Here is a 24,229-nt window from a genome sequence, read left to right as displayed (position 1 = left end):
TCAAGGCTCATTTCTAGCATTGCTTTCTATACTGAATACTTGATCTCTTCAACTGCCACCATCTCAAAACCATATTTATTTATTTTTTGGTCTTCATTAATTTGTTCGTTTACTTTGAGTTTACAAGATTCAGTCCCCCTGTTCTTTGACTTTCAAATTCTGTCCCCAAACCCCCCCCCCCCCCCCCGTTTTGTGGCATACAATCAGGTACAGGATCTGCAGATACTTTCACATTAGACAGTGGTCAGGTTATAAAGAAGGATTGTATCAGATGGAATGAACAATAGGAAAGAGGAAACAAAACCAAACAAGAAAAAGAAAGAGAGCAGGTAGTTTGCTTCAATCTGCATTCAAACTCTGTTCTTTCTAGATCTTTCTCAGAATGTAGACATCTCTCTCCATCATGAGTCTTTTGGAGTTGACTTATAGACCTGCATTGCTGAGAAGAGTCCAGTCTATCAAAGTTGGTTGTCACACATACGTTGTGTCTGTAATTGTGTACACATTTCTCCTGGTTCTGCTCTTCTCACTCAGCATCAGTTCGTAGAAGCCTCTCCAGGTAAATATGAAGTCCATCTGCTCCTCGTTTCTTATGGCACAATAGTATTCCATTATATTTATATACCATAACGTGTTTAGCCATTCCCCAGTTGATGGGCATCCCCCCTTAATTTCCAATTCTTTGCCACCACCAAAAGAGCTGCTATAAATATTTTTGTACATATGGGTCTTCCTCCCACTTCTATGATCTCTTTGGGATACAACCCTAGAAGTGGTATTGCTGGGTCAAAGGATATGAAATTACTTATAGCCCTTTGGGAATAGTTCCAGATTGCTCTCCAGAATGGTTGAATCAGTTCACAACTCCACCAGCAATGTATTAGTGTTCCAATTTTTCTACATCCTCTCCAGCATTTATCATTTTCCTGTTTTGTCATCTTAGCCAATTTGGCTGGTGAGATGTGGTACCTCAGAGTTGTTTTGATGTGCATTTCTCTAATCAATAGTGATATAGAGCATTTTTTCATATGTTTATAGATATCTTTAATTTCTTCCTCTGAGAACTTCCTGTTCATGTCCTTTGACCATTTATCAATTGGGGAATGACTTGTATTCTTATAGATTTGACTAAATTCTCTGTATATTTTAGAAATGAGGACTTTATCAGAGACATTGGTTGTAAAAATTATTTCCCAATTTTCCACTTCCCTCTTAATCTTGGTTACATTGGCTTTGTTTATACAGAAGCTTTTCAATATCATGTAGTCAAAGTTATCCATTTTGCATTTTATAATGTTTTCTAATTCTTGTTTGGTCATGAAGTATTTCCCTCTCCATAAAACTGACAGGTAAATTATTCCTTTCTTTCCCAGATTGCTTGCAGTATCATCCTTTATACCTAGATCATGCACCCATTTAGACTTAACTTTGGTATATGGTGTTAGATAATGGTCTATGCCCAGTTTCTGCCATACTATATTTCAGTTTTCCCAGCAGTTTTTGTCAAATAGTGAGTTCTTATCCCCAAAACTGGGGTCATTGGGTTTATCAAAGAGTAGATTATTATAGTCATTGACTGCTGAGTCTCATGTGCCCAATCTACTCCACTGATCCACTCCTCTATTCCTCAGCCAGTACCAAGTAGTTTTGATGACTGCTGCTTTATAATACAGATTGAAATCTGGTATAGCTAGTCCACCTTCCCTAGCATTTCTTTTCATTAATTTCCTTGATATTCTGGAACTTTTGTTCTTTGAAATGAATTTTGCTATTATTTTTTCTAGTTCTATAAAGTAATTTTTTTTTTGGTAAATTGATTGGCATGGCACTAAATATGTAGTTAAATTTAGGTAAAATTGTCATTTTTAATATATTAGCTCGACCCAGCCACGAGCAATTGATGTTTGTTTTCCAATTAGTTAGATCTGACTTTATTTGTGTGGAAAGTGTTTTGTAGTTGTGTTCATATAGGTCCTGGGTTTGTTTTGGCAGGTAGATTCCCAAATATTTTATAATGTCTACAGTAACTTTACATGAGATTTCTCTTTCTATCTCTTCCTGTTGAATTTCATTAGAAATATACAGGAATGGGGTGGCTAGGTGGCGCAGTGAGTAGAGCACCAGCCCTGAAGTCAGGAGGACCTGAGTTCAAATCCGGCTTCAGATACTTAACACACACAAAAACTAGCCGTGTGACCTTGGGCAAGTCACTTAACCCCAATTGCCCTCCAAAAAAAAAGGCAAGGAAAAAAAAAAAGAAATATACAGGAATGCCAAGGATTTATGTGGGTTTATTTTATATCCTGCAACTTTGCCAAATTTATTTATTGTCTCAAGTAGTTTTTTACTTGATTCTCTAGGATTCTCTGAGTATATCATCGTATCTTCTGCAAAGAGTGATAACGTGGTCTCTTCTTTGCCTAATTTTATTCCCTTTATTTTTTTTTCTTATTGCTACTGCTAACATTTCTAGTACCAGACTGAATAAGAGGAGTGATAGTGGACACCCTTGTTTCACCCCTGATCTTATTGGAAATGCTTCTAGCTTATCCCCATTACATATAATACTTGCTGATGGCTTTAATTAGATGCTATTTATTATTTTAAGGAAGGCTCCATTTATTCCTATACTTTCTAGTGTTTTTAATAGGAATGGCTGTTATACTTTGTCAAAAGCCTTTTCTGCATCTATTGAGATAATCATGTGGTTTCTGCTAGTTTTATTGTTGATATGATCAATTATGCTCATGGTTTTCCTAATATTAAACCATTCTTGCATTCCTGGAATAAATCCTACTTCATCGAAGTGTATTATTCTTGTGATAAGTTGCTATAGTTTTTTTGCTAATCAAAACCGTATTTAACTATGCTTTATTTCTCCTCTTTATTCCTTCTGAATATATTTCCATACATGTCCTATTAGAATGTGAAAATTGTTTCATTTTTGTATTTCTCTCTCCAGACATCTAGCACAGTGTCTGGTACATAATATAAGGCTGTTTGATTTTTATATTACACACCTATACCCTCCCTTCCAAATCACAACATTTTGTTGTTGTTTTTTTTGTTTTCTCCAGATTTCCACCGTTTCCTCTTTATATCCAATTTGTCCTTCACATGTGTTTTTTTTTTTTTTAAAGAAAAAGCTCCAGAGTATCTGAGAAGTCATGAGTTCCTCCCATATAACTGAAGCCCTTCTCACAGACCAGCCTCTTACATACACTGTATATTACCATTTTAGCTGCACCTCACCTGACACTTCCCTTGTAATATTCACTTATATTCAAAGAGAGTAAGTTGTGTTCAAAAATATTTATTGAAGACAAGTAATCAAAGTGAAGATTGACCCACTTTAAATCCTGTGGACGGAAGAGAAAAAGAGTCCACATCCTTGTGATTACATCATCTTTCAATTGCCAATGAAGAAGAGAGAATCTTCTGGGAAGAAGCTTATAGAGGGAGAATGAGCAGGAATGCAGTGATTAAGACCTTAGTGGGGAAAAAAAGGATAAACTTAGAATTTGTTTTCTTAACAATAAAAAGATAGGCAATTAAAAAAAAAACCCAGAAATTAAAAATAGCCATCTGAATGTCTGTGGCAAGGTGTCTCGACAAATTTATTTCTGAAACAACTCGCATTTGTGTAGTATTTTAAAGTTGACAATCTTTAAAGCCCTTTATGAAAATTATCTCATTTAAACCTCCTAACAATCTAGGGAGGTTAAGTGCTACTATTGTCATCTTACAGAGGGGGAAACTGAAGTAGGCAGAGGTTGGGTGACATGCCTAGGGTCACACAGCTGGGAATCGTCTGAGACCTCAGTTTTCCTCTCTGTAAAAATGAGAAGTTTGGCTTGGATGGCCTTTCCCTGGATCCACCATGGCTCTCTGAGTGGTCAGTTGGCTTTGGGATAGGGGAGTAGAAATATTGTACCTCCCAAGGCATCCTGTTCCATTTAGGGATTGCTCTAATATTGGGGAAATTTTGATATTATATAATTATTATATGTTTATTATAATTATTTATTATATTAATATATTATGATACAATCATAATTAATAATACATCCATATAATTACTAATTTTATTATATAATTGACACTATTTTATAATTTGTAATTTATAAAATTTTATAATATTGGGGAAATCTACAAACGTGCCCCCTGCAACTGCCCCCTCCCACAAGGTCTGCTTCTCTGCTCTGGGGAGGGCCAAGTTGGGCAGTCTCCTCCCTCCCCACCATGTGCAGAAGACGGATAAGGGAGACTGGGAGGAACGAGGAGGCTAGAGAGGCGTCTTGCGCTCTTCCACTCCTCAGTGGCTGGCTAAAGTGTGACGACACTTCCGGAGGAAGCGCCCAGGAAATGTTTAATAGGAGGAGACCAGTATTACCGGTGACCCCTCCTCCCGTGCTGCCGTCAGTGGAGGGGCGCGGACAGTTGCAGGGCTCTGGCCAAAAGGGGCTACCTCGAATTGCCAGCCGGCCGATCTTAAAGGGACCCGGCTCACCTTCCCCTCCATCTTTTTTTCGGCCTGCCGTCTCCTACGATCACCGGAAGCGGACACAACCGGAAGCGATTTCGTCCCTCTAGGCTTACGCCTCCTAGTCTCGCTCGTTTCAGTCCTCCGGAGCCTGGTGTCCTGGAGGACTGGCACCCACGTGACCGCCCTTTCCAGGGTCCTGTCTGGGTCCTGCCCTTCCTCCTACAACCTTAGGGGCCGTGGGCGGTTAAGGTTCCCGTTTATAAAGCTAGGTGGGTCTTGGACGCAGGCTTTGCTCTCTCGGCGCTGGGCTGTGAGATTTGCAAACACGGGTCACCTGATCCTCCCGACACTCGCCCCTCTCATATTGCGGAGCCCCCCTGAGGCATTAAGTGCCTGCGGGGTCGCAGCCCTGGGCCTCTCTTCCCCTGCAGCTCGCCCTGCCCTTTGTCCTGCCACCCCCTAGCTCCCCGTTCTTACCTCCTCTCTTCGGGTGCAGATGGCCTTCCGCACTGCTCAGAGGGTGTCCTTAAAGCCTTCTCCCTTTAGGTTGCTGATAGCGGTTTTCGCGGTGGAATCTCCGCCAAGCTCTGCGGGACCCCCCGCGGCGGCAGCACTCACAGATTCGGTTGGCCCCGCTGCCAGTTTTGTGAGGAAGGTGTTCGCAGTGTTCTCGGCTCCTGATACAAAAAGATCGGAGTGATCTTTGATTTTAGCGGCATAAAGAAGAAGGGCTGTTGCATTCAGCTCATCGTCAGGATTTCCTTCCATCCAAAGCCAGTTATCATCAACAGAATCTACGTCTATGGAGTTAGAGGTTTCAGACGTGGTGGTGTCTTCCTCCTCCAAGTTAGTCAGATGAGCCATACCCAGCGTGTCCTTCTCTTCAGTGATGTCATCTTTCTGTGTAAAGCCATTTACTGTAGCCGTGGCATTGGGGTCATCTTCCTCCGAAGGGACAGTTCTGTCAAATTCAGTGATTTTCCCTCTTTCGGGATCTTGCATCATAAACACAGAGATTTCATTTGCTGGGTCGGTGGCATCCTCACTGGCTATGGGACTGGTGCTCCCAGTTTCATAGGAGATGACTTCCTCTTCAGTGAGAGGCCTGGCGTCAGCAGAGAGCGGGGCAGTGTTGGTTAGAGCAGACACATCGGCTACATCAGAAGTAGTGGGTGTTTCAGTGTGATGGAACTCAGAGTTAAATTCTGATGTTGGTATTTGCTTTGAAAGAGTAATTTTGTCTGCCACTGAGCTGATGAAGTCGCTGAAAGTCGACATGAAGTTGACGGCAGTGGCGATAATGTCACTTTGCTCTGGCATAGAGTCATCCAGTGATGTAAGATGGCCTCCTTCTGGAGTGATAGCTGTTTGTACTTTAGGGCTAGTGTCATCATCCATGAAGAAAAGGGTTTCTTCTGCTAGATTTCCAGTGATGTCTGTTGTGAGAGTTGGGGAATAGATTTTAGGAGGTGGATCTTCAGCCACCGGTTCAGCAGCACTAGTCACAGGGAACACTTCTTCAAGGGGAGAGCTTCCGGGTGAAGTTCTAATGGCACCAAATGACATCTCGGAGGTGGTGTCCTCCCTAGTGGTAGATGGATCATATTCAGTAGATGTGGAGTCAACACTGGAGACGGTGTTCTCTCTGGCAGCATCCAATGGAAAAGCATGAAGGTGAGTGGGAGTTTTGGTAATTGACCCTTCCAGGATATCAGGAGCAGAATGATCAGTCACTACATTTAAAAGATGGGATTTTGTCACTTTCAGATCATCCAAAGAGCCATCTTTTGCTAGGAGGGTGTCTTGAACTTTTTTGCTAGTGAATTCACCTTCAGGAATACTGATTATGTCCATAGACGGAGGTGTATGTTCACTGCATTTAGCAGTCCCACATCTAGAGACGAGAAAGTTATCGCCAGATCTGTTGGGTAAAGAAGTAGGAATCCGCACTTTGGTCATTGTTGGGTTGGCCTCTGCCGTGAAAGACATGTCACCTGTTAAGTCTGAGTGAGACAGAGTTTCAGAGTCTTTATTTCTGAAGGAAATTCTGTCTGCTCCAGGAGCAGAAAAGGAAGTCACAATGGGTATGCTATTCTGTGGACTGTCTGGCTGAGCAGCAAATTTCGATAGGTCAGCTGTGATTTTATTCACTTCAGAGTTAGAATCAACATCTTCTCTCTTGGGCAAAATAGAATAATTCTGAGGGTCTAATTCATTACCTTTCAGGATATTGCTACTTGATATATAGGTTGAAAAGTCAGTGGTGTATAGAGTATTTTCTTCCTGTGTAACACCATCTTTTGCTATAGTATTCTCTTTTTCCCTGTGAAATTCTACTTCATGCTCATCAGATGTAATCTCTAAAGAAATATCAGCCTCATATCTAGCGGTTTTACTCATAAAGTCAGTATCTTCCCTCAAATTAATGGTAGCAGCTGCAGAGATAGCTCTCTTATGAGATGGGTACTTTTCACCAGAGGTGGCTGTTTCCGTGACTGGGTCTTCTTTTACTGTGCCAACTGTGTCAGCATCAATATAGGCAGGGGTCCTTGGCAATGGAGGAAGTGTAGATTCCAGCTGGAGGGCCTGAGGGTCACTTTGGCCATTGATGACAGGCCATTCTAGGTTAGGAGCCCCATTAACAAGTAAAGGCTTTTCAGAAACAGGCCCTGTTACCTCTGACACAGTCATATCAGCATCATCCAATGACATTTCCTTTGAAGGAATAGTTTCTTGGCTATTAACCATACTGGCATCTTTTAGTAAATTGGTGTCACCTATGGACACAGGAGCAGAATTTGCCCCAGAAGCAATGAGGTCATCTTTAGGTTTATTGTATCCAGTGTAAATGGTAGAGGCTGAAAACATGGGTGTGGGGGTTTCTTCTTCAGCTGTGATAACATCTGCTATCCCTGAATTAGTTACTGGTTCCATGCCTTCAGTCCTATGAGAAATGAAGGGGGACATGGGAGTAACATCATTCTCCAATTTGGTTATTTCTGCCACCTCATTTTCCTCCTTTTCTTCTGATGTGGCATCAGTTGTAGTGACCATAGACGCTGCTTTGGAGTCAATGGTATTATCAGTAGAGAATCTGATATCTTTGGGGACGGATGTTTCCTGGTTTTTGAGAGAGGTGATATCTTCAGCAAGACCAGTGCTCCCAGTCATGAAGGTGCTTCTGTCTGTTGTGGTGAAGATGGGATCCCAGTCAGAAGCAATGTCACTACCCTTGTGGATGTTGACTATTGTCTCTGAGTGAGTTATGTCAGGCTCAGAGGAAGTCACCTTAACAGTAGCCCTGTTACCCTCTTCAACAGCTGTGATTTCTTGAGGAGTTGTTTCAGTTCCATCAGTGATGACACCAGTCACGGTTATGGTCTCCATAGGAATTTTGGCTTTGTCAGCTGGAAGATTCTTAGCATAAAATTCATCCTCACCATTTTTCTCCGTGATGGTAATGGAATCCGTGCAAGCTATGGTTTCAAGTTCATTTGTGTTGGTCAGGCATGAATTCATGACTACATCCAGGTCAGATACATTTGGTTCAAGTATAATATAATCATCTTCAGAATTAGAGTTATCCCCTCCAATTAAATCGGTATCATAGGAAAGGCTTTCTTCTGCCTGAATGACATTGTCTTCTGATACTGGAGGATTGACATCCTTACTAAGGAGAGTTATTTCAGGTACACTGGTGTCATCTTTAGAAGTTTCCATTTGTTCAACCACTATCTCTGTTTCCTCTGACCCTAGGAAGAAATCATCCAGCAAAGCCTTGTTTTTCTGCTGTAGAGAAGCTGCAGCACTGTCAGTCTTGGCATCAGGAGTAAGGTTGGGGTTTTCATGGGTTAGTAGAGGGTTATTGTTTAGGAACATGGTGACCCCTGCTTTAGGAACAGGAGAAGCACTGTCTTGAACAGGAAGGACACCAGCAGAAGCAACTGTCCCTGCAGCAGGCATGTTGGCTGTGGCGACCAGGTCAGTTACCATTTCCGTGTTTTCATCCACATGAGAAATTCTGTTGGTTTCAGGGGAAATGGGTAGCTCTGAATGACTAGTGCTATCCTGTGAAGTGGGTATTTCACTCCCAACAGTTTTGAAGTATTGTTCTTCAAGTGCTGTGATACTTGGGTTTCTTCCTAAAGTAAAAGTATCAGCTGCGACATTCTTTGTGTCAAAAACTTCTTTATTTTTAATGGGGACAGGTTCCCCAGCAGAGCCAAAGTTGTTCTTTGTAAAAGGCTCACTCTCTTCTATAGGGAACCCACTGTCTGGGTCTAGAGCAATTGAAGAATCGGTTCTTTTCTTTTTTGGGTTAGATGTCGTTGGCAGAAAGGTGGTGGCATCTTCTACAACTTTATTATTTTGCTCCTTAGCGGTCGTTTTTAGAAATCTTGAAGACATTTTCTTACTTCCATCAGAGCTGGTATGAGCTATTGTCCGAGGAGCCACAGATTTCAACATGGTGGTATAAATCTCAGAGTCAGATGGTTCATACTCAGGGATAATGGTATGTCTGGTTTCTGTAGAGTTTGTCTGTGTAGGATTGGCAGTAGCTATTTCAGATGAGGAGTACGAATTATCAGCCTTGTTGTAGGATGCATAAGTCCCCAGTTCAGATGGCTCATATGTGAGGGTAGGTGTGTTTATAATGGGGCTTGGAGGGGCTATGATGTTATCCTCAGTGACATAGGCAGAGACATTGTTGTCAAGGACAATGGTCATCAAATCATCATTTGAGGTGTTTTCTTCTTCCAGATAGATAACATCTCCCTCTCCTGAAGTATCTTCCTCTACAAAGGGAATTTCATCATATTCCATAGAGGAAGATTCCTCTATGATAATATCAGGCTGGTAACTAGATGTATTAATTCTATCTCTAATATCTGCGCTAGGGACATTGGTTGAAGTGATTAAAATGTCAGGCACCATGGATGTTCTGGCATCTTGTTTTCTAGCAGTAGCTGCAGTGTGCCTTGTGTAGATGGCCTTGTTGATGGACATACTGGAATCATCTGGAAGAAGGGCCGGTGCCAATGGGAGGGAGGGAAGGTATGCTTTCATTTTTGTGAGGGGCTGGCCCATAGTGGCAGCATCAGTAGGAAGAGAGTTGTCAGCCCCAGGTTCTAGGGTCTCGGATGTGATTGGCATCCTGTCTCTTCCATGGTGATTTGTTTGGGATTTATCAGAAGCAGCGAGGTGCCCATGTACAGGCTTGGTGAGAGCTGCCAATGGGCCACCTCCTGTGGACATGGGAGTTCCAACCTCAGGAGCAGTGTTAGGTTGGATGTGTTCAGAGGGTAGCATAGCATCCTTAGGCACCATGGCAGGGGCCTTCCATGTAAGTGGAATTGCCACATTCGCAGCCAACTCTTTTCTGTACCCGTTCCCTGTATTTGCATAGGGCATCCTGACATCTGCAGGAGTTGTGAAGGATATCACTGGAGATATGTCATTCTGGGGACCAACCATTTCCACCATAGCAGTTTTGGTTTCTTGTTCAGGGGATTTGACACCAGCCACGTTATTTGTAGCATGATATCCAGGGACAAGTGTGGAGCTATCTTTACCTTCAGAGAGGGTAGCATAGGGAACTGGACCAGTGCCTCCTGCCACGGGGAACCTTGTATCTTTTGAGGCCAAAGGAGAGTCTACATCAGGACCAACTTCACCATCTTTTTGAGCCTTTCTTTTTATTGGAAGGTAAGCTATATCAGGCAGAAAAATACTGCTGTTTTCAGTTTCTGAATAATTTTGTCCTGCATTGATAATTCCTTTAAATTGAGTGGTCATTTTGACCATTCTGTGTGGGATGCCATCAGCTGTGATAGTCTTAATATTGTCATCAGCTGTCTGAGCAGCTGAGTCACCTACGGTGGAAGGGTTTTCATCTCTGGGACTAATGGAATCACCATCTTTAGTTTCTTCATTAATGATTATTTGAGGTGGAGAATTGGCAGCATCAATGATGACACTGTTGCTATTTGCTTCATAGAAAACAGAGCCATCCTCAGAGTCTACATTTTTGCCTTCAAGGATATTGTTACCTGACATAAAAGGTGAAGAGTAAGTGGAATATGGAGTATTTTCTCCTTCCTGAGCAATGTCATCTCCTTCTGCTATAGTATCCTCTTCTTCCCTGAGAAATGCTTTTTCATACTCAGATGCCATCTTCCAGACAGGAATATCAGCCTCATATGGAGTAGATCTAATCCTAAAGTCAGTATCTTCCCTCCAGTTAAAGGGAGCCCCTGCAGAGATAGCTCTCTTAGGAGATAAGTCCTTTTCATCAGAGGTGGCTGTCTCTGTGACTGGGTCTTCTTTTACTGTGCCAACTGTATCAGTGTCAGTATGGGCAGGGGTCCTTGGCAATGGAGGAAGTGTAGATTCCAGCTGGAGGGCCTGAGGGTCACTTTGGGCACTGATGACATTCCATTCTGGGGCAGGAGCTCCATTAACAGGTAAAGGCCTTTCAGAAACAGGCCCAGATGCTTCCAACACAGTCACAACATCCAATGAACTTTCCTTCAAATGGAAAGTTTCTGGGGAAATTTCACTGGCATCTGGGTCAAAGTTTAAAGGATGATCTGTTAGTAAAGTGGTGTCACCTGTGGACAGGAGAGTGGAATCTGCCTCAGAAATAGTGGTAGTGGAGTCGTTTTGAGGTTTCAAGTATCCACTGTGAAGAGTAGTGGCTTTGGAAAGAGCTGGGGCACCCCTCTTCATAGGCACAAAACCAAGTGTAGCTGTCACATCCATCAAGGGTTCAGTGTTTGCATGGTAGCTGTCCACTTCAGGAGTGCTGAAGAAAGTCAGAGGAGCAGCAACTGCCTCTTGCCTCTTTTTCATCTCATTGGGATCCTCTCCATTGGCAATTTTGTTATCAAAAGAATCTCTGTCCTTTGAGGGAAAAGCTTTTGTTTTGGTGGAAGCCAAGAGGAGGTCCCTGCTGCGTGCTGTGGGGGTCTTGACTCTCTCTTGAGGGATGGGATCATCACCTAGGGCATTTCTTTTCCTCTCTGGAATGTCAGGAAGAAGGAAGGCAGTGTCCGTGTCAACCAGACCATCCTTTTCTAAAATAACAATTTCTTCAAACTCAGAAGCAGCTATTTCAGGTGCAGAGTTTGTGGCCTTAGCCATGGAAAATGCCACATGAGTTAGAAATCCATTTGGATCAAGTGTGACAACTGTGTCTTCTTCAGAATTAATCAAATAACCTTTGGGTGCAAGATTGTCTCTTTGGAGGATGCTATCATGTGAGAGAAAGGGGGTAATATTGGTTACCTCTAGGATGTCATTATCACCTTCCTCTTCCTCTCCTTTGGGTTCATGACTTGAGTCTTCCTCTGTAAGTATGTCATACTCAGGTCCAGAGACATGGACTGTGGTGTCAGTGTTTTGAAATGTTGTGGTCACTGCTACAATGGGGGTGTCTGGGCTATTGGGGTTGTTGGTAGTGGATGGATTTTCAGCGTCTGTATTCCTTCTTTCTGTGGGTGTTCTAATTACATTGCCAACCGAGGCCTGTTTTGCAGGGTCAGCTGTGTGAAGTTGAACAGATGGAAGGGTGAGATGTCTTGTTGATAACTGATGACCATGTCCTGTGGACAAAGAAGGATTCCCTTCAGAAATGGCCTGGCTTTGTCCAGCTTTAGTGTATTGAGCATATGCACTGGGCACAGTGGCCACTGTCACCCAGTTTGGGACAATTTCTGTGCCATCATCCACATGGGAAGTGCCCTCAGATGCTGGGATGCTGGGGGGAGTTACTGGGAGGATGTCATTCTGAGAGCTGGTTATTTCTGTCGCTGCTGTTCCACTTTCCTTTGCATGGGCTTTGACAGTGGCAGCAGTGACTGTGGCAGGGTCTCCTGACGTGTGATCCATGTATCCTGTGGCACTCTCAGAGGAGGCAGGGGTTTCACGGCTGGGCATAGTGCCACTGGTAGTACTATCAGAAGCGTTTGTGCCTCCTACAGGGTGGGCATCATAACTCCTTATGTTTCCTAGTCCTCTCGTATCAGGTAGTAAAGATACAGCAACCTTGTCATCTTCTCTACTCTTTTCTTCCACAAAAGCAATTTCTTGGACATCAGGGATTGTCTTCACCAGGTTTCCAGTGGCCACTGTTGTAGAATTTGTCCTGTCAGTTGGGCTCTTAATACCATTTGATTCAATGCCAGCCCTTTCCCTCCTGAGGGCACCACTCTCTCTATCCACTGCCATTTTTATATCAGTGGGAATAATAACAGAGTTTGTGGCACTCACATCAGTTCTGTTGACAGCATTGCCTGACACAAAATCATTATAAGCCATACCATATGGAGGGTTTTTTTCAGCTTGAGTCACGATCTCCTCCTTTGCTATTGTTTCTCCACTTGTGTAAGAAGACTCTTCTGAAGGCACTGTTTCAAGGACAAGCCTTTCAGAATTGTCTCTTGGGCTACCAGTGCTAGATGGAATGTCTTTCACAAGTATAGAGATAGCAGCTGCCATAGTAGGTGAAGAATATTCAGAACTGGTGGGAGAAAACCTAGAAGTTGGTGAGTCAGCTGGAAGAACTAGGGACTCCAGGGGGAGAGGCCAGGGATCCATCTGAGATTCAAAGATTTGCCCTCCTGGGTCGGCAGCTTTATTTATGGTCTCAGTGTTTTTCACCATGGGTTCTGATACCTCTGGTGATACTATTATTGAAGCATCAGTCAGGGGGTCTTCTTCTGTAAAGACAGATAGTTGGGCATCATCAGCTATGACATCTGGCAGCAGGGAGAGAGTTTCAGGTGTCACTAGTGGGGAATCAGAACTATCTATTTCAGTTATGGCTACTCTGTTCCCAGTGGCAGATGCATAATCTTCAAAATTGCTAGAGAAAAGGCCAGAGGAAGTGGGGTCAGTTATGAGAAGTCTCTTCTCCCAAGGAAGAGCCCAGGGACCCCTCTGAGATTCAAAGACTTTCCCTCCTGGGTCGGCAGCTTCATTTATGGTCTCAGTGTTTTCCACCATGGGTTCTGATACCTCTGATGCTACTATTATTGAAGCATCAGTCAGGGGGTCTTCTTCTGTAAAGATGGATAGTTGGGCTTCATCACCTGTGACATCTGGCAGCAGGGAGAGAGTTTCAGGTATCACTAGTGGGGCGTCAGAACTATCCATTTCAGTTATGGCTACTCTATTCCCAGTGGTAGATGCAGAATTTTTAAAATTGCTAGAGAAAAGGCTAGAGGAAGTGGGGTCAGCTATGAGAAGTCTCTTCTCCCAAGGGAGAGCCCAACGATCCCTCTGAGATTCAAAGATTTTCCCTCCTGGGTCAGCAGCTTCATTTATGGTCTCAATGTTTTCCATCATAGGTTCTGATACCTCTGATACTACTATTATTGAAGCATCAGTCAGGGGGTCTTCTTCTGTAAAGACAGGTAGCTGGGCATCATCAGCTGTGACGTCTGGCAGCAGGGAGAGCATTTCAGTTGTCACTAGGGGGACATCTCCTGTGGACAGAGCAGTGTCTATTCCAGGAATGATAAACCACCCTTCAGCATTATTGTCTTTTCCAGGGAGGGTAGAGCCATTAGACACAGCCAGTGTGACTCTGTCTTCTCGTGTGATGGCACCTGTTGTCATGAAGTCAGCTAGGGCATCATCTGTCTTATAGGGAAGCTCATCAATAACAGAATCAATGAAGGAAGTCACAGGATCCATCTTAAGTGGAAAGTTGATCAGTTTGGGCCCAGTTGTATTGTTTTCATCCTCTTGAGTCCTGGACTCAGCGGCTGTGATTGTAGTGACTGCTTGCAATCCAACAGCATCATAAGTGGCAGGTCTATAATCATTATTAACCAAAGGTAACTTGTCTTTCCTGTTGGATTCAGTACTGTCAGTCATGTATGGGTTTGTATTGGTCCTATAGAGGATAGCATCTGGAGCCGAAGAGTGAAGGGTTTTTTTCACTCTGGGATTAGACTTGTCTGGAAGGAAGTCCATATCATTGGTAGCCATAGCTTCCATGTCTAGAGATGCCAAGGTAGAACTTTCAGTCTGACCAAAGTTAGAATCATCTGTGGTTCTAGTATTCACAGCCTTCAGGTTGGCAGGCTCTCTCATGAGATTACTTTTGTCAGCTTCCGTGTTATATTTATCCTTTCCAATAAAAATGGTGTGGTGGTTTTCAGTAACTCCTACATCACTTGGAAGAATCATAATCCTAGACAGAGAATTAGGAGCAGGAGCCTCAAACCCATCTGGACCATACGTGAGTGGAGTGCTGTCCACAACGGGCTTGGTGTCAGCTGTTTTAAGGGCTACCCTGGTGTCTTCAGAAATAGAGCCATAGTCCTTAGGGATATTGTCACGAAGCGGAGAAATCATCTGGTGCACATTCTCTCTCACATTTGTTGTTGGTAGAATAGCATCATTTGCCTCTACTATTGTGGACCTTTCTGTCAAAGGAAGTGTTTCTGGTTCAATAGCCTTGTCTTTCTCTGCATAAGGCTCCAACTCATGCTTATTGACATTACCCATGTTTCTCCTATCTCCTTTAGGGGAGGTAGTAGAAGCTGTAGGGAGAACTTGGCCAGATGGTATGGTTATGTTGTCAGATAACAGGCTAGAGGTCTTATCCCCCTCTGCCCTGGTAGTAGAATCACGTTTAGCACTGATATACTTCATTGTAAGAGTGGAGTCATTAGTCTCTTTGGGAGGGGCTTTCTCTGCAGGTTTTATAGTTGAGTCTGTTGCAACTTCTGTGATTGTAGAAACAGGTGTTTTGGACCAGGGGGGAGTGCTGATGACAGCAGGCTTACTATCGTCATCAAGAAAGATTATTGTCTGTCTCACAGCTGGGCTGTAATCTGTGTCTGAGAGACCAGCGTAATCCTTTCTTCTAATTCCTGGGATGAAATTGACAAGTTGAAAGAACCTGACATCCTCTGCCACCTCATCATTCTGTTTTACGATTGCAGTTTCTTTGTCCTTGAGGATAATTTCCTCAGTTCCATCAGTAGTGACGTCCGCCATGTTTCTGGTAGGGATTGGCTTCAAGTTCTTCATGATGGATATAAGAGGTACGTTGGGATCGCTGTCTGTCATCTCGTACAGCAAAGGTGTGGGATCTACCTTGGAGTCTAAACCCTGAGTTAAAGATGAATGGGAGCCCCTGGGGATTGTTGTTCTGTCTCCTAAAGGGAAAGTGATCGTTCCATACCCTTTTTGAAAACTGTAAAAGCCCTTTGTGTCAGAATCATCAACATCAAAGGCAGAGTTATCAGATCCAAAGGCAAAACTGGTTGGAAGGACTTTTGACACGATGCCCTTTTCAAATCCACCATAGTACTCTTGAGTAGGTTTCAGTTTGTTCTCGGTAGCAGTATCTTCTTCTGTTGAAGTTGTGGCCCAGAGTCTGGTTCTGCCACCACCCGTGGATTTAGATGTCACATCTCTGGAGTTGGGGGCATCTCTCAACATGTGGAATACAGGAGCCTTAATTTCAGATTCAGGGTTTTCTTCCATGAAGGGGATGACATCATCACTGCCTGTAGAATATGCTTTTCTTAAAGTTGTAACAGTTCTGTCAGACATTGAGGGTGAAATATGAGCTGTGGAAACAGCTACCCTGGCATTAGATTGTGTTGGGTTAGTTGCATGTTTTGTTCTGTCTATTAGATGTTTAGCAGTGTTGACTTGAGGCAAAAAAGAGTCATCTTTTGTAGACTTAGGGTCATTGTCATCCAAGATAAAAGTTCTTAAGGTGTTATCATTTGGTGTGTTTTCTTCTGCCAGAATCACTTTATCAGCTTCCACTGCAGTGCCTGCTTTGGGAAACAGACTTACGTCACCTTCGAAGGCTGTGTCTCCATCTGCAAAATTTTCATTCATCCTTGGAAGACCATAAAGTGTGACTTTAATGTCTTTTCTGGGGATAATGGTAGAACTTCTGGGAATAACTCTACCAGATAAGGTCTGTTGTCCTTTGCCCACTGTAGAGTCATCTTCCATGGGGGTGATGGCATAATATGCTTTAATTATAGCTTCTTTCATAGGAGTAGCATTGGGATCATTTAGTAGAGGGTTTGCAGTGCCCACCATGGAGAGAGCCGCGTCAGGTATGGGTCTAGTAGGCATATTTGTCAAGTTTGACATTTTCCTTTTAGGAAGGGTGGTATTTGTCTCAGGAAGAGTAGTATAGTTTTCAGTAACTGAATTGTCACCCCAAAGTTGGGTCATATAAACTGTGACATCTTTATCAGGAGCAGTGGTATTTTCTAGAAGAACAGTATGGGCATTTCCTGTTGCATTAAGTTCATTTTTAGGCAAAATTATTTGAGGTTTAAATTGAGTGAGAATAGTTTGCTGTATGGGGATCTCAGAATCCCTTACAGATAGAATATCATTTACTTCTGAAGTAAGTGGATCTCCAGTAGGCATGCCATTTTCAGCTACTGCGGTAAAATCTAAGTGCTTGTTAGCTACAGGGGTACTGGATTTCCTCACAAACATTTTAGGAAAAAAGCTTGTAGCATCATCTGTTGGGTTAGTGGCAACCTCTTTACTGCTTGTTGGAACAGCAGCATCTTCTAGGATTTCCCTTGGTGTTATAAAAGGAATGACATTTTTCATAGGCATAGCAGCATTGTTATTGCCAACTGGGAGTTTAGTCCTGGATATCATTCCTTTGGTAAAGCTCCCGGTGTTCACCTCATTTATGCCATCTTCCTTTGGGACAACAGGGTCATCATCATCTGTTAGATAGCCTTCCTCCCAGTCAGGAACATAAATCATGATAAAACCATCTTCCCCCACAAATTCTAGGGTGTTCATTAAAGCTCTGAAATCTTCCTCCAGGACATCTGTATTGTCCACTATAATGGTATTATCTTCTACCATGCTGGGAGCAGCACTGTCTAAATCCATGCCACCTCCCTCTCCTTCTTCCTTATATGTGCTCTCATCTGACGAGTTATGGACACCTGTTAAAGCATTGGTAGAATCTTTCAGGAAGTCATCAGCCAAATTCTCAGGGTTTAGGAAGGAACCAGTAGCATGATACGCAGTGCTATGGTCTTTCTTACCCCATGGGGTGGCATCAGCTATTGCTGTAATCTCTTCATTTCCTCCAATTGTAGTAAAATCGACTACATTGGTTGTAGCTTCCTCTTCGTGACTTTTCAATCTAGGACTTTCATTATTGGTATTCACTGAAGAGATGGGAGTGTTAGAATCAAGAATCCTGATGATGGTGTCTGTAGTGGTACTGATAGGGGCTTCTGGGATAGAGGGAAAATTACTTAGTGGAGGATAACCAAACATAGATGAACTTGGCTTTGCTTGTGGGTATAAAGGAACAGTTGGTGTGTTCCAGGGACTCTGGGAGGTATCTGTTCTACCATTGGCTAGATATTGATCTTTTCCAAAAGAGTTATATGGAATAAGTGGATAAGGCTTTAATTCATGGCTTTTATTCCAAACAACTTTGGTGTGGGGCAAGTTACCAGATCCAGAGAAAAGAGGTAATGACTGTCTTGCAGCTTTGACAGGTAAAAGGCCACTGGTTGGCGCAGTGGATGAATGACTTGATTTATCCTGGTCCACATTAAAAGAGTTTCTTTTAACTAAGGTAGACCTCGGATGACCTGAGAGAATACTGAAGGATGAAGAATAATTTTCAGCATCTGGGACAAATGAAGACTGACTGGATCCCTTCAATGTGGGCAAATAATGGCTAATTACAGGTTTGAGAGATGATTCAGGGTTTGTTGCAGATTGTTTTGTTGTTCCTGGCATCATAGGCACTTTAGATAAAGATTGGCTTGGTACAGGCCAGTGTGATAGAGGAAGACTTGTCATCTCTTTGAAACCAGTCTGGTCTAATGAATGCAAAGACTCTCTTTGCACATGCTTTGTAGGGAAAGAGTGGCTGTCATGGGAAGCATTTTGAGTTGCAGGAGAATCAGGAACAGAATGATACCTTGAAATGAAGGCAGGTATAAAGCGGTACCTTATCCTAAAGGTTGGCATGGAGAGGTGAGTTGTGTTGGAGGTTGGAACAGAGTAATTCATTGCCCCAGAGTCTGGTAGAGAACTAAATGTTTCCCTAGAACCTGACCCAGAGTCATGAGTTGCACTGGGGGCTGGTGAAAAGAGATCAGTTTCTCTGGAGTCTCTTGGAGAACTACTCTTTGTGTAGGAGTCTAGGGCAGAGGACTTTGTTATGCTGGAGACTGGTAAGAAGAGGTGAGTTGTCCTAGGTAATGGTAAAAGATTGGAGGCTGCCCTGGAGATTGTCAGAGAGCTTGGAGGTACAGTGGAGATGGGCCTGAAGGGGTGGGTCTCAACACTGCCATCATAGTAGTGCGATATCATCTTTGAGATAGGTGATGAAGGGTTCTGTGGAGTTTCAGGACCTGTAGAGTTGTTTGATCTTCCCTCCATAGGGGCAGACAGCCCATGTGAATAGCTCATAGACACAGCCCCAACAGGGAAGGTGTGGTCTGCACCAGCATAGAGAGGCCTATGTCTCTTTAGCACCTTGAATGGTAACAAGTAGTGTACCGCCTCCTCAGGGGATAAAGAGTGCCCATTACTGGCCTCAGCTTTGACAGGTGTTGAACTCAGATGTGCGTTGGGTGACAGGTGCTGGCTTGGCCCGTGTTCTGTTTCCTGACTTTCACTGCACTGCACAGAAAGAAGCACAGTATTTTCACAGTAGCCTCCCTTGAAGACTTCCCCCCTAACAGCCTGACAGTGACAGTCATCTTGAGTGATATAAACCAAAGAAGAGGATTGAGAGACACCCTTCTCCTGGCTTTCTAGCACAGTAAAATATGCCACAAAATTCTCCAAACAAAATGTCAGCAAGAAAAGAGAGAGGAAAAAAAGTGACATGTTAAGTTTAAGTACCAAAGGTATAAATTTAAATTCTGAATCTGGACATGTGTACTTATACACATGCATGCACATGTATGCATGTACATATGTGCACACACGTGTAAACACATACATGCACACATATTTACAAAGTAGCTGTTTTGTAAATTGCGTAATTCTTTTATATCATTTGCAAAATAAATGAAGTTATTCTCTCCTGCTTCTTCCTTTTCTTGTGCTCCTTTGCCATAAAGCTTCACAATATTTACTCCTCTCTTAGATATGCATTTAAAAAAAGTTAAAGTCAGAGGATCCAGCATTTCAGCCTAGAAATGATGTCTTAATTATAATTATGCAAATAAAATGTTTAAAAATGTCCTTACACTTTGACCTAGAGATTCCACTACAAGCTATATGCCCTAGGGAGGTCATTGTTAAGCACTCAAACACACCAAAATTTTTATAGCAAATTTTTTTGTGGTATCAAAGAGTTGGGAACAAAGCAGAAGCCCATCCATTGGGGAATGGCCATGCAAATTGTAGTACATGAATATAATGGAATACTGTTGTGCTGAAGGAGAGATACAGAAATGTGGAAACACTTAAGTATCACAGTCAAATTTTATATAAACAAATAAATAAATAAATGACAACTGTAAAATGACTATAACAATGTAAATGGGAAGAACTACCACAAAACAACCTGCAAAATTCCAGGTACGAGCATAGCCCCAAGGGAGACATATGAGAAGATACTCTCCCACTCCAGTCTTTGGCAGTTGTGGGAGGCCCACTGAAATGGAACTGCATATATCTTCAGAATTTTTTGATGTATTGGTCAAATTTACTAAAATCTCCCTCTTTTCCTGTTTTTCTTTCTATTATTTCTTCTATCTTCTATATTTTTTTCTTTATAAAAATATTTTCCTTATGACTCTCTTGGAGGGAGTAGGAAAAGAAATACTGAGAGAAATGTTGGTGATATAAAAACAAAAGGTCAATACAATTTATAATAGAAATGATAATTTTGTTTAGCAAAATTTGCTCTTTTTTGAGATATGTCTGAGCTGGTAATCCTGTCTTTTTTGTTATTTTTTTACCTGAATTCTAACAGTATAAGTTGAGAGCCATCTTCACCTCTTCACTCCTCTCTTTATTAACAACTAAAAAAACTAATTTAATATAAAATTAATTTAAAAGCTGCTTATTTAATGAAATCTATTTGAAAATTCTGAAACTTACCAAGAGACAATCAGCTAAAATAACCATGGTCAGGACATGCACTCTCATCTTGTCTCTGCTGCTAAAGATGCAAGAAAGCCCCATTGTTATGAAATTAAAATAAATCAATAACCTTTATCAAGTTCCTTTTTGTTACAGTCTCAAAAATCACGCAAAGAATGATCTGAATATGCAATTAACACAAATAAAAACATGAAGTTAAAAATAAGATCTGAGGGCTTTCTATCCCCCCATCAAGCAGGAATATCAGGGTTATTAGCAAGTGGGCTTGGGTACTTTATTTACTGAAGCCAATGCAATTTAATAATTGGTACCAAATTGGCACTAGATTGTTCATAAGATCATAGATTTAAAACTAAAAGGACCTAGGAGTCTATTATTAGTCCAACCCCTTCATTTTATAGATGGGGAACCTGGGCCAAGTAAAGTCAAGTAGCCTCAAACTATGCATTATAGAGAATTAAATAGTACAGTTATTGAATGGTGATGGGAAGAAACTTTTCCATGAGGAGTAAAATCTCCCTTTGCTCTCCCCATCTCCTCAGTAATAATTCTGATCTGTAACAAACTCTTTTTCAGGTAAACCGCATAGAGAAAGACCAAGTGATCACATCTGTCTTCATTTGGAATTCTAAGCATAGCAAAGTTTTTATAGCTTAATGCTTAACACAAGGAAAGAGTGACCAAAAGCATGAGGGATAAACAATGTCTGTACCAGACAGCCGGGTGCTTCCTTTCTGGGGCTGGGCCTGCCGATAGCGAGTCTCTTCTAATTCAGCTCCTCTCTGCTGTTTGATGTGTGAAGGTGAAAAATCAGGGACTGAGCAAGCCTGAATCTAATAAAGAAACCCCGACTCCCCATTCCCCCCCTCCCTTTTTCCTGTCGGGGAGAGACAGACAAACTTTGCACGTGGATGGGTCTGCTTGGAGTTAATCCTGAGACAAAGGCTGGCGAGGACTGTAGGCTGGTCTGTGCTCTTTCTTTAAGGAACATAGGGACGCTTATCTTATCTTAGTGCTGGAAGGGGTAGGAACCCTGTTTAAAGCTTATGACACCTTCTCAAGCTTCTAAAGCCGTCTTCAGGATTTCAACTAAACAAAGCCTCTCAGCGTCACAGCTACCCATTGTCCATCTCCACCTGGAGCAGCCACATGCTTCCTTTAAACACTTCTCTTAGTTAAGCTCCAGTTTTCCATAACGGACTGAGAGTTTGAGGCTTCCCTGCTGCCAGGCGTCAGTTGTTTGTCATTTGGGGCATAGACTCGGCCTAAGCATCTTCTTCTATAGAATTTTTTTCACGGTCCAACTAAACAGCGGCACATAATTTGGAAAATATTCTCCCCCCACCCCAAGAACAAAACCCCCACCTAAATAGAAATGGTTACTGCCTTGTAACTCATGGTTTTGTTAAGTTTTTCTGCAAAAACACTTTTAAATCACGTAGACACAGGCATATAACCCCATGCACATAGATCATATATAGAGGTGGCCTGGCAGGGTGGATAGTAGGGCCAGTAGTGAGTGAGAGAAACTTGGGTTCATATTTTGTGTTTAACAGAACTGCCAGTGTGGCCCTGGGTGAGTCCTCACTACCCTTGACAGCTTTCTAAGATTTCAAGCCACAGATAGCTGAGGATTTCCTAATTTCCAAAAAATCAGATTAAAAAAAGATATTCACATAAAAACATGAATATTTGTGCAAATACACACATAAGGGTAGATTACATATATACATATATACATAGAATAATAGTCTCATTTTTATAGATTTTTAGGTATCATAAAAAGACTAGGTTATGAACATAGGATCAGTTTATACTCAGCCCAATATGATATGCTATATAGGTCTAGAGTGCATTGTACTAACTATATGTGTTATATTTTTGTATATAGTATATGGACTTTAGCCGTTCTGTGATATCTAACAAAATCTGCAAAATACAAAAGAAAATTTTTGAATATTTCCTCCACAGTATTTAAATTTAATCTGGAATTTCAGTGATGACTTTAGAACTCTAGAGATCTGTCCAAATATGCATATTGACTGGAGGATTTATTGGGGAGTTTTCCAGGTTCCCTCAGTTCCGCACCACCTCAAAATGGCACAAGGTTTTATCTGTGAAGGTTGCTCTTTCAAATGAAAGAGGACATTGGAACAAATGCCAAATCCCCAAACCTATACTGAAGGCCTTGGCTGGATTATTTAGTCTAGTCAGGCAGAATTTTGATGTTAAAAGCATGTACTTGTGTGATAATTGCCTTCATCAAAAGAGATGTGCCAGTTCTTGAGCAATTATCATGTCATTGTAGTAGTCTGAATACCATTTCCATGACATTAAATATTACTCTTCAACAGAATTGAGGTAATTGTTGGAAAATAATATATACTTAAGCACTAGTCTACTCATTCGATAAGTGGTGAGCTTTTCGTTTCAAGTAAGCCGCCCTTCTCAGACTCAGAATCCCTGGTTGGCACTAATTCATCTTTATGAGATTAAAGAAAGCCAAGAGTTTTCCTCAAGTGATTTCCAAAGGTGAACTAAAATCAGAGCTTTACTTTGTGATGTGGCAACATTCATCTTTGGGGGCGGTGGCGGGAATGGTAGTATAATAAAATCCTAATTCATTGGCCATTTAGGGAGAACACCCAGCCCAATAATTTTCAGTGAATTCCCCCTCTTAATATTAACCATTCAGGTTGATAGCTATTACTGGAACCTGCCATATGGTATATGAAGACAAGCTTATGGGATGTATGATTAATGCATTTTCATATAGCAAAATATTAAATACTATTGCTGAAGTATTGTTTGGTTTTGGATTTTTATTTTATATATTTATCTACAAGTGATTCTTGTGCAATAAAATAATGGTACCTTCCCTTAAAATGTTTACATTTTAGTGATGGGGGGGGAGGATAAGGCATATTATGCAAGTAAATACAATATAGAACAATGCTAATCAGAATGAGTGAAGGCTAGTGAGAAAAGCTAAGGACTAGAATGGGATGAAGTTTCTCTGTTTTTGCTATATGGGATGGGGAAGGGAAGATGAAAGAAGAAATAGGGCCACTCTTCAATGTGGGAATGGGAAGTAAGTAATAGAGGATGGGAGAAGTGGATGTTGCCCAGTTCTAATTATTTTGCTTCTGCTTTCTCTGACAATGAGAATGTTTTTTGGACTGAAAATGGTAGAACACAAATGGCTAATAGGGAACTGATACCCGAGATAGGCATAAAAGAGCAAGAGAGTGCCTAGTTGTCTTCCTAGCTGTTTGTGCCACTTGGTTCACACCAGTTACATTCTAGGATTCTTGAAGAACTAAAAATGGGAAGGTTGAGCCAATGTTTGTGAACTTCAGGATGCTTGTGAAAAATGGCAGAGGTCAGAGATGATTAGAGATCAAATGTGTCCTTATTTTCAAAGAGAAAATAAAGGAAGAAAAAAGGCAAGACAAGACAAACGAACCTTTACATTTTAGCCCAGTGAGCTTGATTTCAATTTTTGGTTAAAATCTAGAATCAATGTATTTGTTTGCTCCAAAACAATTTTATTTTGTTAATCCTATTTTTTATTTTACTAATCTTACATCAGATCTATAGTTTTTCTTTTGAAAAATTCTTTTAAATCATAATTAACTT

General features: G+C 41.8%; 1 protein-coding gene and 1 long non-coding RNA gene across 5 annotated transcripts; one reads left to right on the top strand and one right to left on the bottom strand.

Annotated features, from left to right (window-relative positions):
- Positions 1-3,297: 3,297 nt before the first annotated feature.
- On the bottom strand, positions 3,298-10,721 carry CABS1 (calcium binding protein, spermatid associated 1). 4 transcript variants are annotated; one of them, XR_011168934.1, is made up of 3 exons: positions 4,964-10,721; positions 4,394-4,794; positions 3,298-3,489 (listed from the first exon to the last, which is right to left on the bottom strand). XR_011168934.1 is itself a non-coding variant. In XM_069091437.1 (2 exons), exon 1 carries the CDS (start codon positions 10,658-10,660, stop codon positions 5,000-5,002), a length of 5,661 nt encoding a protein of 1,886 aa, XP_068947538.1. In that variant the 5' UTR covers positions 10,661-10,721; the 3' UTR covers positions 3,298-3,489; positions 4,964-4,999. The 4 variants fall into 4 exon arrangements, 1 of the variants encoding a protein (XP_068947538.1); XR_011168937.1 differs by having other exon boundaries at positions 4,469-4,794; XR_011168936.1 differs by having other exon boundaries at positions 4,511-4,794.
- LOC138163846 (uncharacterized) lies at positions 4,640-23,395 on the top strand. Its single transcript, XR_011168938.1, has 2 exons — positions 4,640-4,755; positions 21,167-23,395. It is a non-coding gene; the product is annotated as an uncharacterized lncRNA (long non-coding RNA).
- Positions 23,396-24,229: the final 834 nt, after the last annotated feature.

The sequence above is a fragment of the Petaurus breviceps genome, unplaced genomic scaffold (genome assembly GCF_028583685.1).
Source record: "Petaurus breviceps papuanus isolate PSGF00001 unplaced genomic scaffold, PetGlider_PUasm1.0 126, whole genome shotgun sequence".
Classification (NCBI taxonomy): domain Eukaryota; kingdom Metazoa; phylum Chordata; class Mammalia; order Diprotodontia; family Petauridae; genus Petaurus; species Petaurus breviceps.
The sequence above is the reverse complement of the archived record's forward strand: the minus strand, read 5'-3'. Positions and strand labels throughout refer to the sequence as shown.

Coding starts and splice junctions, on each gene's coding strand:
- CABS1 (XM_069091437.1), bottom strand. CDS start 10,660: ATGGCATCTGAGTATGAAAAAGCATTTCTCAGGGAAGAAGAGGATACT.